The sequence below is a fragment of the Dipteris shenzhenensis genome, chromosome 25, assembly GCF_047967505.1.
Source record: "Dipteris shenzhenensis isolate YYH24624 ecotype China chromosome 25, Dip_SZ_1.0, whole genome shotgun sequence".
Taxonomy (NCBI): Eukaryota; Viridiplantae; Streptophyta; class Polypodiopsida; order Gleicheniales; family Dipteridaceae; genus Dipteris; species Dipteris shenzhenensis.
Window position 1 is genome coordinate 47,319,015 of NC_141620.1, and position 15,083 is coordinate 47,334,097.

At 39.0% G+C, this 15,083-nt stretch overlaps 1 protein-coding gene across 1 annotated transcript; it reads right to left on the reverse strand.

The window, feature by feature from the left end:
* Positions 1 to 12,167: 12,167 nt before the first annotated feature.
* Positions 12,168 to 13,777, reverse strand: LOC147885972 (omega-hydroxypalmitate O-feruloyl transferase-like). Its single transcript, XM_087396261.1, has 2 exons — positions 13,364 to 13,777; positions 12,168 to 13,253 (listed from the first exon to the last, which is right to left on the reverse strand). Exons 1-2 carry the CDS (start codon positions 13,775 to 13,777, stop codon positions 12,168 to 12,170), a joined length of 1,500 nt encoding a protein of 499 aa, XP_087252387.1.
* Positions 13,778 to 15,083: the final 1,306 nt, after the last annotated feature.

Consider the following 15,083-nt stretch of genomic DNA (forward strand, 5'->3'; position numbering starts at 1 on the left):
TGTCTCTTTTTTATTGTTAGCCATGGTGAGATATTGTAATTCACCATGACTATGGGCATTGTCAACCAAGATGTTGAGCGTAATTTGAAAGGATTCACGCCGTCCATGGCGAGTCCAAGATGTAAGTTGCATGGCTCCCTCGCAAAGTCCGGCCACTGATTGTCTATTTTCTTCTAAGCTGCACAAATCAATGTGTCATCAGTGGACCGATGAGATGCATGCCATGTCATCAACTTTGCTATGGATTTGCATCGGAACATGTGCTGTATTCTTGCAATGATGGGAAAGTGTCTCAAGACCTTTACCGGCATCTGCTCACCCTACAAGTCATCTCTATATCATTGTTCCCCACACTTCGGACAACTAGCCCAATCTCCATGCTCACGACGAAAGAGAATACAATCATTACGGGAAGCATGGATGGTATCATAATCCATACCCACCGTTGTTAGCATCTTTTTTGCTTCATCTCTTGATGCGGGCATGGTATTTGGTGTAGGCAACATCTTCTGGAGCAACGTAGCACAATTCAAACATACATAGGCTTCAAATAATGATGATTCGGTACACTAGTCCATACATGATGATTCTCAAAACAAACAATATCCAAATAATGAGTCAAATTAATGCAAGAGCTAACCTCATTAAGGTCGAGACACTTGTATCCGACCACCCATACTTTACTTGCAGATTCAAGATTGAGAGACAAGCACATAGTTTAGACATCCTAGCACCCTCGTACAATTGTGTTGATTGCAACTCTCACATTTTGACCTCAGACTCTGACATCATGTGTACATGGGATGTAGTGCCCCTAAAAATGGAATCCATCATGTTGACTATACCCTCGTCATCATCTGGGAGACTATAGTCTTGCTCAAAGTGTGAAGGTATATGTGTACCCTCGTCAGCCTCCTCATCCTGTTTTAAGATTTCATGTAAATATAAGATCTTGTCTCAAGGTTTCGTACCATAATGGTATCCAATATTAACTGCGAACTTAAATAGCTTTGACTTACCGATAATCCATCAACACGTGCAACACCAACGGTGGGTACTGGTTCTCAGGCTCCTCCCCATACATCCGCAAGTGGCGCATGATAATACGACACATGGATCCTATTGCGACATTTACATACCGACATTTAGTGCCCGCTTAGCGTTAATCGTCGATATGAAAAGTGGGTTTCGTAAAGCGTCGCTATATAGCGACGCTTGCCAAAAGTCGCTATATAGCAACTTTTATAAAGGTCACTATATAGCGACACTGATATACTATTTTATAGCGACATTTTCTAGAGAGGTTTTTTTTTCCATATAGGCCTTAAAAGTTAGTTTTTTCCAATGACAAAAATTTTTAAATTTTCATACATGTTTGATCTCATAGAGAATAAAAAAATGAGAGCATGTACATCAAGCCTTTGAAGCTCATATATTCATGTCCAAGTTTGAGATGAGGAAAATCAATTAAGAGCATTTACATCAACTGTTTCATCTTGAGCCAAGTCTAAGGCACCAAACAAGTCTATCTTCAACTCTATACCGAGTTGATCTCCTATATCATCATCGTACTCTAGCATCGTACATTCACCTAAAAGTATTTGATCATCTTCTTCAATAAAGTGTGGTGATTCTTGATGATCGTTGTCTTCTTCCTCAATATCATGATCTCCATCTTCCTCCCGTGCGATGTCATTATGTGCATCTTCCTCTTGGCTCATATGGTGATCTACATCTTCTTCGCTAGATTCATCAATTGGATCCGGCATTGGTAGTGGCATCTCCATATCCTCATCTCTATCTTCAAAAATTTGCTTACTTCGTGGTGCAACTTGGATCACGTACCACCATCTTGGATCAAAACGATCCAGATGAAAAACCACCTATATTAAAGATGGGTGCCAAATGTCGTCAATTATATATATGAAATTATGCTCAAGTACATGTATCAATGGATCTTTAAAAACAAAAGCTTCGATTAATTAAATCATAAGTATGCACCTGCTCACAGTGCTCGGGAAGAACAAAAGTATCACTTTCATTGGTCCAATGTTTGGTGGAGTCTATTGCAAAGAAACTGCTACTATCTTTTCTCAGTGTTGCATGGGGACTGTTGTAAATAGTTCTAAACCATTTTACATCAAGAATGAAAATATCTTTGAATTTGACCCTAAAAGGGTTCTAAACCATTTTCTCACTATCGCATGGGGATGCATATGGTTCCACAATAATCCAACTGTGAGGAGAGAAGATTGGTATCCGAAGAACTTGCTTGGCTATCTTGTGTGAAGTTAGCCATGACTCCACAATCATACGTGACTCTCTTTAAATCGATGCGTTCCACGCAAAAATGTCGTCCATATGACCATAATGCATTGTACTTTTTGTACTATAAAAGAGCATCATTAAAACAATGAAGATGCATCTATTTTATAGCATATATTGCCACAAATAATTCCTTAATTATGTCAAGAGGTAAGAAACTTACATGCACCATACATCCAGATGATAACTCTCACGCACGCTCGTTTATTGTCTCTCCATCATGTTCGGCTTTACGTAGAGCCAGTTGTAGCCAATCAAGTGACATGTGAGTAGGGAGAAGAGCCAGATTTTGTGGATATGGTTGTGATCGCCTGTACATTACTCTGAATCTCGTCCTTGCATTTAATCTTTCTGCTTTGGCCACTTCATATCTCTCAATCCACTTCTGCATCTCAGGGCTACTGAGGATACAAAACTTATTGAATTTCTCCATTTGCTCTTCGCTCATCTTTCTTTCAATCCCTTTTCCTTGGGGAACCTTGCCAATGATGCGATCATCATCCTTGTTATGCCAAGCTTACGGCATATCGGGATCCGTGGATGCAAGAAACTCTGTGATATATACTAATGACTCTTGCACAAGCCATCCCTCTACCATGCTTGCTTTTGGTCTTGCTCTTTGTCTTACAAATCCCTTTAAAGTTTTCATGAACCGCTCGAGAAAAAACATCCATCGACTATGAACGGTACCTGCAATAGCCACCTCATCAACTATATGCACAAGCAAGTGGACTTGAGTTGTCATAATCCTCGAGGGAAAGTGATTCTCAAGCAAGCATATGGCTTCGATGGATTCCATCCTAGCCTTCTCGATGCTCGATATGGAGATCTCTTTCTGAGATATCCACCTATTTCACATGTCCATGTAAGATATTTTCATAATCAGTCTATAGATTAATCAGCTTAAATTGAAGAAAATACATTCAATGCGATTTGATAGTAAGCATACCTCACAATACTACAGATCTTGAATATAGCATTTCTAACATCTTCTTGTAAGCACCCTTTTATTGTAACTGGGAGGATGAACTATCAAAGCAACAATGAAGTCATGTCAACAAGTCAGAAGTCCCTTCTCCACTGCGGTCAAGAGTCCCTTCTAGATCACAAAGCCTCTAGCCTTCACTCGTGCAGTTAGGTGTCCCTTCTAGACCACAGAGCTACTAGCCTACTCTTGTGCAGCTCTGTGATCTAGAAGGGACACCTGACTGCACGAGTGAAGGCTGGAGGCTTTGTGATCTAGAAGGGACTCTTGACATGGTAGTAGGCATAGTAGTAGGGAGAGCTCTCACACAAGATGCATGGCATAGTGCTTTGGGGGCATCACTGGGGGTGGGGATGGTTCAAATGCAGACATGCCAGAGGGTAATGGTACGATCTACTATGATATCACTGAGACGGGTGGCTTCTTACAAGATGCACGGGGGAAGGACATTATGTCCTTCATGTGCTCTATAGTTCATAACAACTATAGAGATTGCTTTATTCCATTCAAAGAGTAGAAAGAAAGTTTGGTTGAGGATACCATCAAGACTTTATGTAGGAGGTATCCCAATCTAGAACATCATGAGTTCACTAACAAATGGGCAAAGAAAAGGATTACTACTATCCTTACCAATAAGAGGTCTTTGCTTAAGAGGTAGGCAATAGCTAAGATTGCCAGGAGAGAGGGAGGACAACCACCAAGGGGCCAGCCACACACTGCTCATAAGCACTAGTGGAAGAAAGCCATGAAGGTAGGGAAAGCAGACTCCAGTCTACAGCAGGTGGAGGCACAATGGATCTCCAATGGATCCAGATGGAGCAATATGGAAATGTGCATTTTGGAGCAGGGCGTATTGCATCATGGGAGGCCCAATTTGTAAGTATCCATCTCAAATTATATTGTGTTTATTTGGTTTATTAGAAGGTTGTTCCTTTGTACTAACCCCTCTACAAATTGTGTCATCTTGCAGCTTGATATCATGGGCAGATGTCCTACTCCTGCCAAGATAGCCTACCATCATGGCCATCGTAGGTGAAACACTTGGCGGGAATTCTATGATGCGGGGTTGATTACTAAGAAGCAGTATATCTAGGCTACTAGAGCGCCCTTGTAGGTATTTAAAAGTACTTAAAAAATGTCAATGTTGTAAATAAAAATTTGATTTTTCATACCCTCGTTTATAGGCTCATGGGGATATTGACGAGGAAGAAGGCGAGGATACTGAGGTGGAAGAAGGCGATAAATGATGGGAGCAAGGACGAGGATGCTTCCAATTAGTCATAGAATAGTGTTAGAAGTAGTGCTAGCTATTCCTTTTTGTACTTGAAGCCACAGGTGGCTTGGATTTCTGCTATATGTATATATAAGCACTTTTTGGGCTATGAATTAATATACACTCCTATTATTTTTTTGGCATTCAACTTCCTTGTGTAATGTTTTATCAATGAATGCTTTGTGATGTAAATGTTTCAGAGTTGTAATGTTTTATTCATAATTGTAATCATTGGCTTGTATATTATGATTGTTTAATAATATATGCACTTCAAATTATAGTACTTTGTCCCTTGACTTGTTTAATAATATATAACGAATTACCAATACCTATAGACATGCATGGAATCATGCAAATTAAAATGTTGTTGGTTGTAAGAACTACATTGCACACTGTAGAAATGGGATTCCTGCAACCACACAACATTTTGTTCAACCACACAACATTCTATTAAAAAAAAAAATTCTATAGAGCATCTATAAATGCGTCTATTGGCACGTCTTTCTATTTTTTTAAATTTATGCAAAGCATCTATTAGAGATGTAATAGCACGTCTATATGCATGTCTCTTTGTTATATAGATGCCTTTAGATGTGGGTCTATAGACGTGCTAATAAACGTGTTAATATAGACACACTAGTCACTTAAAAAAAAAATTTAGTGAACACATCTAAAAATGCATCTATGGATGCATTCTGTTGTTGTGCCTCCTTGGCAATCACTATGGGAATCACATTAAATTTGAGAAATGTTGAGTAGCTTGGGCCCTTTAAATCCCTCAAGTGGAAGAGATATCCTTTACTTTTTGCTTTATACAACCCTAAGCCTTGCAATTCCAAGGGAATCCCTCCGTGGCAATTACTTTGCAAATCCTTCGAAGACATAAAGAGTCAAATTGTGTTATGGATCTCAAGCATATTTAAAGGAAATTCTTCTTCGGATTTAGATTTTGAGAAAGCCAAGCTTCTCTTCATAAAAGGGTTGGGGATAAGAACCAACCTATGATGGAAGACATGGGTAGAGATCAGAAGCAAATTTTCTCTCACTAATGCCTCTCATGATTTTGTGATAGGTAAAATTGATTTGTGGAGGGGAGAAACTCAGTGGAAAGGGGGTTCATCTCTTGTCTATAGTTTGGAGTTCAATTGGATAGGATCGACTCATTTTATTTTGATACCTACACCCACCACCACAATTGATGAAGTCTTTAGAGTCCTTAACTCAAGTGGAATCTATATTAGCTTAGCTTAGGAGAACTAGATTCTTCCATGTTTGGTTTGAATCCATTTTTAACATTGTCTCTACTCTTCTTTGTCTCATCGACATAGCTTATCCTAAATACTCTTTGCTCAAGTGGAATCTATAGTAGCTTATGTTGGGAGAACTAGATTCTGCCATGTTTGGTTTAAAGCCATTTCTAACATTGTCTCTACTCTTCTTTAGCTCATCCACATACCTTATCCTAAATACTCTTTGCTTTATGCAGGCTTGAGCCTTGCAAGTCCAAGGGAAGCCCTCTTTGGCAATCACTATGGAAATCCTTTGAAGACATAAAGAGTCAAATTGTGCTCACAAGTAAGGTACCCTTCATGGCATTTGACTCCATATGGGTCTCAAGCATCTTTAAAGTAATTCCTCTTTCTAATTTAGATTTTCAGAAAGCTAGGATTCTCTTTAAAAAGGGGTTCCACATCTAGGGAGAGGTTTAGGACAGAAGCAACCTAAGGTGGAAGACATGAGAAGAGAATTGAAGGGAATTTTCTCTCATTAATTCCTCTCATGATCAGATCAAGATCTTGTCATGGGTAAAATTGATGTGTGGAGGGGAGACACTCAGTGGGAAGGGGTTTCATCTCTGGTCTACAAGATGGAATTCAACTTGATAGGATGAGCTCATTTTTCCTTGTACCTACACACACCACCACAATTGATGAAGCCTATAGAGTGCACAACTCTAGTGGAATTAATATATAGTAGCTGACGTTGCAGAAACTAGATTCTACAAAGTTTGGTCTACATCCATTCCTAAAATGGTCTCTACTCCACTGGCTAATTCTTCACATGGCTATGTGGACAAATATTTGTTAGTAGAAGTTTGAAGATAGGCAAAGGAGATGGAAATTGTGAGAGGTGCCTTTGTCTCAAAGAAGATGTTTATCATTTGTTTGGGGCTTGCCCCCATGCTAAAAGACTTTGGAAATTTGTGTATTTATACATGTAGGGAAATTCCTCAACTTGGAAGCAATCCTTCTTAGTGATGCATGCAAAATTAAACAGGAATTCTGGGTTCATATTAGATTTAAGGTGCTAGGGGTTATCTAGACTAGTAGGAAAATACCACTTTAATTAGCTTGACTCTGTAAATGCTAAATTTGAATTCTCTACTTAGTGGGACAACAAACTTGATGAGTCAATCTTGAACTAAATGATGCACATGACTAGCTACTATGAAGGGAGATGGATGCATATTCCAACAAAGAGGGGCTGGGAACTCATCTATATTACCATTACCCCTACCACTATGCCATCTAGTTTTTTTACTATTGTTCCTCACACTTAGGTCAAAGAGAAACCCTCACGATCGTGTTTCTTCATGAAGGCTATTTCTACCCAAACAAAAATAATAAATTTTTATATCAAAGCAATAATTGCAAGATCCTCATTAGAAAAGCAGATGGCTTAATTAAAGAGTTTGTATGAGTGCCCTCACTCTCTGTATTTCTTTCTATTGTGCCACTACTAAAAATAAAAATATCATGGAAAGGTATATTTATGGGTACCTTGCTCTCGCTCTCATCTCTAATAGGTTGTTTATGAGCACTTTGTATGAATCCTTTAGTCTCTTAGAAAAAGATTGTATTATTTGCAAATGTTATAAATAATTTTATATTTTCATAAATAAAAAGAATACAATTTAATTTGACAAATAGATAAATTATTTTGTGTGTGTGTGTGTGTTACAACGACATCAATGAATTTGTAGAGTGATGTAATAGTCTCCGGTTGCGCAATGAAAAAGAATAAGGAATTCCCTCTAGAAATCCGCCTATAATACGGGCATATTTGTGGACATTTTAATGTATTTGTAGGTTTCATAGTAGGCCTTTATAAGTTATTTCGCATGCCTCCACTATGGTTAGTTGTATGGAGGATATATAGCATCTTTTCTTTGAAGCTCCTCAATGATACATACATACATACATACATACATAGAATCTACATACAATCCACCTATAATATGGTCAAATTTGTGGCCTTTTTAATGCATTTCTAGGTCATTGCGTAGGCCTTGTAAATTATTTTGCTAATTTGTGGCCTTTTTCATGTACTTGTAGGCTATTGCATAAGCCTCGTAAATTATTTAGCATGTACATAGAATATACACACATACATAAATGGTGATTTCAAATGTCTGAATTTGTAGATGTTTTAACTTTCTTAACCAAGTATTTCTCTCATCCTCATGATTTTAATTTTGAACATTCTCAACAATCTATTTTGCTCATCGTAATGATTTCAAGGTATTAATTGTGAAGTTCCTTTAGCTATGCTGGTGGTGGACATTAGACTTTGAAAAGTTATTTAACGTAGTATAATATCAAGTTCAGCTCCTACATATAGCATCTTTAATACATAATGATAAAGAACATGAATCTCTTTGTTTTGAGTCTGCGGGTTTTAGTGCTTGAATCATACATGTATTATTTTTTGAAAATGTAGCATCATTATTCATAATATGCAATAAAAGAAAAAAATAAAAATGTTGGTATAACTTCTAATATAACTATAGGTCTCAGAAGGATACATGGATGAACATGACCACCTTTTGTGAAACTCTAGGCAAATTTTTGGTGAGGTTCAGGGAATTTTCTGTATATAGGTATCTTGCATGACCCATAACTTATGCATTGCTCAACCAAATTTGGCAAACTTTGTCCAATGGCAGGATTGTTCTCATGGGTAATGGCTTGAATTCTGTATCTCCTATCTCATGATCATCCTCCTCTCGTATCACAATTATCATCACCTCCATGGCCATGATCATCCTCTTTGGATGTGCTTGTTGAAGATGAAGGCATCCTACAAATAATAAGAACTCAAAATGAAAGTCCAAAATGTTAGTGAAGTGAGCCCTTGAAAGTTTTACCCCAAAACTGTGTAATGAGTCTATTAGCGTATCTTTACTATGAAACACATCTATAGGCACACCTAATATACATTATAGATGCACTAATAGATGCATTTTTAGATGTGCTAACTAATTTTTAAACCTACATTTCCTTCATTTCCTCACTCCACTGCGCTTGCATTCTTTTCAAGTTGTATACCCATCTCCAAGAGGAACTCATCTCCAACCACGTTACACCTCATCTCCAAGCATACACATTCATATCCAAGCATACAAGAGAAGAGGGTGAAGAATGAAGCCACAAGAAAAGAAGGAGAAATCTATGATGGTTCTTGTACTTGTGGAAAGTTGTTTTCTTCTCTATCACATGCAAGAAAAAATGTGATACATGAGAGTTTTTATGACAAGATAACCTTAAACGTAAAATTGGTGATAGATATGACAAGAAATTAATCCAATGAACTGCTAACTCATACCATAAACCCACCTAGATGCTCCTTTATATGCTAGGATCTAAAGGCAACTTTGTGGGTGTAAGATGGTGAGGGCATCAAGCCCTATATCTAGCCTAGCAAGAGGCGACTATAGAGCAGCAACATCAGAGCCAACCTACCAAGCTAGGATCAAAAGGAAGGTAGGAGGGGCTAGGCCTCGCAAGAGTATGGAGGGCATTTGCCCTTGTTTTGAAGACCCACAAAGTTGGTGGGTATAGAATGGAAGCCAACCTAAAATGTAGTTCAGAGGACCTAAAAGTTAACTAGCTACATGATAATTGTGGAATGGGGTCTCATCTAGTGGGACCAATCAAATGGAATCAAGTATTGTAAGGGCCCCTAAACTCAAGTGCCTGCACATGGCCATTTGGCATACATTAAATAGAGGCATGTTTAAAGACAAAGTAAATACCCTTTGCGCATTGTACATCAATATTGTGACTCAAACCTACTACAAACCTAGGAATAGAAACGACGTGCATTGTTGGCCAGTATTATAGGAGATTACTTAATATCCTTTGCCCATTGTGCATCAATGTTGTCAATGTAACCTACTACAAAAGCTATTGAACAAAAATGATGTGCATTGGCACATTAGCAAAGGCTTCCTCACCCATCAGCAAAAACGATGTGCATTGGTGCATTAGCAATGACTGATGATCCAAAGGGTTCAAAAGGGTGGCATTTCCATGAAGATTATGGATATAGAGATCAAGAGAGAAAGGCTAATAAAAAGCTAGAGCACACGTCTTGATAGGACAAAATGATGCCCATGCGGGGCTGGATGACTAATGTGGGTATGGGATTGGGTTGGGAATGTGGGTGGGCTAATATACACATGGCAGAAGAGGGGGTTCTTGATTCTTCCTTTCTTCCACTATCACCCTTTGCTCATTCATCAATATGCATCCCTAAAGTGAGCTAGGAGAGAGGGGATTACAACATGTTATGTATCCCCACAGACATTGGATTATATTAGGACAATCTCTAGGGACATATCTTACATTCCTTAGCACTCCACGAGGACATCTAGAGGTGCAAGTAGCTAGGACAGGTCTTGCTCATATGGGACTTCAATGCCAAGACCAACAATGTGTGTGTGTGTAAAAATAGAAAGAGAGTATGTCCCCCTATACATTGATACATACATTTAAGTACTTGCATGTGGCATTTTAGTTTAGTTCATTTCTTCTTATTTGTTGTCATAAATCTATAGAATCTTCCACTATACAAGATTGTGAGACTGGATAGATGGCTTAAGTGTACTAAATGTATGAGAATGTTTGAGGGGTAGCTTTATATTTAAAGCCTCTATTGACTAGCAAGTTCTTTGCGTTGTGATAAATTTCTAAATATATAAATGTATAGAAGAACATGATGATCGAAATTAAAGTTAGATTTTCACACACACACACACAAACAACTAAATACGTGACTTACTCCATATTCACTACTCTAGCTCTATTCATTAATTTAGTTGAATTTTTACCTACTTTTCGCGATCATAAACTGCAACTAAAGAAATACTTAAAATATCTAACAAGACACCTTCTACCAAGCCATTATAGAAAATTTCATTCTTTAATTTTGTGTCATTTTAATCATTTGATTCTTCTTACTAAGAATCTCCTTGTTGTTTCTGTTTACCTATGTATGTAGTGTCCTTCCATGTTCTTGTTGAAGATAGAAGCATGAAGAGATATATCCCTACTATATGACTTGATGAGGGGTAGACATATTACTGATGATGGGCCTACCATAGGCTTAAGTTAGCTAAATGTACGTTGGATATAAGGGCACAAGTCTTCTTTTGGTGCTTAATTCTATAGATCTAGCCAAAATTTTAAATTGTATATATAATATATTGGCAAAAGTTTCCAAATATATTTATTTACTATATAAAACTTTGGTGAATTTTCATTGACTTTATTTATAATTTTATAATCTTAAAGGCTAAACCTAGCTCTTTTTTTCATTTTAGTTTCAAATTGTGGCGAATATACTAAGCTTTTATTTTTATAAAAGCATACAAACTTTCACAAGCCATATAAAACTTTTGCTTATTAACGAAACTAACGCAAAAAAATCATCCTTGACAAGAACCTACTCAATCACTAGTTTATCAAAAAGCCATTGAATTCACTGGATTGTCTTCAAGGCAAACAAAAGTTACACAAGAACCTATCTCTTAAAATGTGATATTGACACAAGAACCTGCCATGAAAAGAATGGAATCTACTTTGGAAGCAACACAATATCCTTCCTTACTAAGAAATTTGGCATCAAGCTTTGTGAGAGCTACACATGTCACACCAACAATGCCAGACACAGTATATTTAACACAAGAACCATCCAATGAGAATGAAGAATTATTTTAACTACTGGTAACTTTCTCAGAAGCAACTTGGCTCAACAAAAACAAAAGATCTCTAAGACAATACAATCCTACTCACATTTGCTTTAGAGGACATATATCACTTTAATTATGGTGAGACAATGGAAGTTGAATGGGCTAGAGGATGTATTTGACACAGGATCTAATTGGGTTTTTTGCCATTGACTCAATAAAATTTTGAGATAACCTTAGTGACACATTTGTGCTATGCAGACATGCTAATTAATTACAAGGCCTACACGATAACATAGAAATACATTAAAAGGTTCACAAATATGCCCATATTATAGGTGGATTTCTAAATCGAAGTCCGTATTCTTTTTCATTGGACAAAGGGAGATGATTACATCACTATATATAATCATTGATGTTGTAAAACACACACACACTTAATTGCATATGCATAGCCATGTGGGCACATGCAACTAGGCATGCAAAGTCGCACACACACACACATACACACCCACACACAAGCACTCACACACACAAAAGTGCATATACATATGTATGCACTTAATGGGGTGCACAAATATGCATGTGGGCATGTAGGAGCTTATAAAACTTAATCATGAATTGTGAGGCACATTCGTAGTTGTTATTGTGATGGTGGTGGAAGCGAAGAGATCGCAGAGAAGGTAGGCCATAAGGCACTCCATCTCTGTGGTGGAGAGGCGGAGGACAAGTTCAAGACGTCCTCCGGGAGGAGGAGGAAGAGTAAGAGGAGGAGGCATGTACTGAAGCTCATCATTTTGCTCTGGCTGAAAGGTATCCTGGAGCCATTTTCCTAGAGGTTCTCGAGGAGAGGGAAGAGCGAGAGGGGAAGGAGGAGGAGGAGGAGCAAGGCTGAAGACTCCACAACCCTTGGCTGTGGCAGGCCTAATGGCTCTAAGCTCCCCCCAATCAAAGTCAGCATCATAAAAACCTACTCTCCGAAGGTCCACAATCTCAGTTACCACCACCACCTTCTCCTTCTTCTTCTCTTTCCCATGCACCACCCTCCCTGCAGCTTCATATCTCTCAATCTCCTGCCTGATCTTGTCCTGCTTCGTATACTCGCAAATGGCTTCCTGAATTCGGCCTGCCGTTGCCCCCAAGCTCTCGCCCCTCAGCTCCCCCGCTTTCATCCCCTCCACCTCCCCATGAATCACCGCCGGCCCTAAGTAGTTTGCCGGCAGTTTTGGAACCAGTCGTGGCCTTACGTTCACTCGGAATCGTAGACCCACCTCTTGGTCGTCGCTTTGCCCCTTATCCGCCTTCGTTCGAGCCTTCCATAGATATGCCGCCAGACATTCGAAGGACGTGAACGGACCCAGCTTCGCTCCGTGCGTATCACCTCCCTCCATTTTCAGCTTCTGTACCATATCCGCAGTGAAAGGCAACATTCTCACCTGCACCGACTCCTTCTCGGGTGCGCCTTGCAGGGAATCAAAACGATGTCTAGCAATGGTACTGCTGCTGAGATGATCGGGAGTTGGCGACATCGCCTCTAGGCTGGGAACAGCTCTGCGCATGTGACACGGTGGAGCGGACAGTGGTACTCCGTTGGAGCATTCGGCCCAACACTTCATCATGGAAGCGAAGGAGAAGCCATCAAAAAGCGTGTGATCACACGAGTGTCCTATAGCTATTCCACCGCCCGGAAAGCTCGTCACCTGCAACATCGCACACATACAAAATTAACGATGCGCCACATACTACCTTGTCCTCATAATATTGAGACTTTTACTGCATTGCCATTGCCAGTACCAAATTATAAAATCACCTGCACAGACATAATCGGATCTTCTGCCCGCAGCCGGTAATTCTCTGTTCTAGTGAGAGCCGCAAAGAAATCCTGTACTGCAAAACCGGTCGCTTCCAATCGGCCAAAAGCAATATCTGAACACGCCTCTATGAATTCAACCCCAGCGTCATTGCAGTCCACTGTAAGACGTCCATCCGGACCCTCAATCAGACGTCCAGCTACAGGGTAGAAGTCCACCAAGAGGACAGAGAGACTGCGCTTCAAGCTGTCGATGATGGACGCAAACTGATCCTGGTGGGTTCTGTAGAAATGCAAAGTGCGGCCATAGCCGTAATCACTCCAGTAAAGGTCGAGGCCAGACAGGATGAGGGTATGGCGTTTGGTAGGGGTGATAGGCTTCACCAAACAAGTTTTAACAATATGGATTGCCATTCTTAGACCTCACCACAAATCTGAGAACCTACAACAACAATACCAGCGTATAGCAGGTTGTCACCTTTAACTCCATTGAAATCTTCTTCTTAACCGGCTTGCTTTAGACAACCTATCTGAAGCTTAACTCCCTTATTTCTTCAATTTCTTCTTCTTACAAAGTCCTAACCGCCAATGCTGTAGACAATGTATCTGAATGTGGATCACCATTACACCAATGCATAGATATAGTGGGTTGTCACCCTCATCTCCTATTTATGGAACTCTAGATATTCTTGTTCATCATCCTCCACTTTCTTCTTATTAACTGCCTTGCTTTAGACAACATATCTGGATCTCAATCGCAGATGTTAGATGTCCCCACAAATCTAAATCTATAACACTGCCACACCAATACATAGAGATTGTTGATGTCACCTTCAACTCCTACTAATAATTCTATAATTTCTTCTTCTTACAAAATATTAAATAGTCATAATTGCTTTGCTTTCAAGGTCATATACTCTATAGACAATAGCAAACAACATACCTAGAGGTTTCTTCCATTTCTTCTTCTAAAAGGCTTGTCTCGTGACGTCCATCATTAATCACCATCTAGATTAAACATATCATGTTCACGTCAAAAAAGTGGATCCACTGTAAGCGCTATGGTGGCAACTAAACCCCATTGGTTAAGCATGCATTTATTGCACTTCCGATAGGCTCTAGAGCACTTGCCATCTAGCATCCCTTTGGCTGAGGTGCATTTATTGTGCTCAATGAAACCTCGGGGGGTTCACTCATCATATGTAACCCTATCACGTGAGTTCAAAAGAAGGATATTTTTTATTCCTAAAATTTACAGAAATAAATATACATAAGGGACTATTTAAAATAGTTTTGGAAAAAATTTACAGATTTGTAGAGAAAAGGGGAACATTTTATTAATGAAAAAATTTATAGATAAGGGATTTTAAATATAGGCCTTGAATGCACGTAATATAGAGGGTTTATACATAATGACCCCCCCGAGAATGAAACTGGTTTTGAATGTAGCCCCTCCCTAAGGAGATTCCAGCAATTCTTTGCCTCCGGAAGCAAAATGCTTCCCCAAATCTACTCCAAATCTATTGAACTACGTTGCTAGATTTGTGAATTTGGGGTTTCGTGTGATACAACCCTTACAAAAGATTAAACAAATGTAATCTCCTTCCCTTAAAGATGATAAAGATAGTTGCAGACTATATACCTAGAGGTTTGGAAGGCCATTGTCTGTACTTTCAATTTTAAAGTCTAAGTTGAAACTTTGACTAATAAGCTTCAATTA

What these genes read in the sequence shown, in the direction of transcription:
- LOC147885972 (XM_087396261.1), bottom strand. Translation starts at nt 13,777, where the DNA reads ATGGCAATCCATATTGTTAAAACTTGTTTGGTGAAGCCTATCACCCCT. An exon ending in ATCCGATTATGTCTGTGCAG is followed by an intron (nt 13,254 to 13,363) that starts GTGATTTTATAA and finishes GCGATGTTGCAG; the next exon opens with GTGACGAGCTTTCCGGGCGG.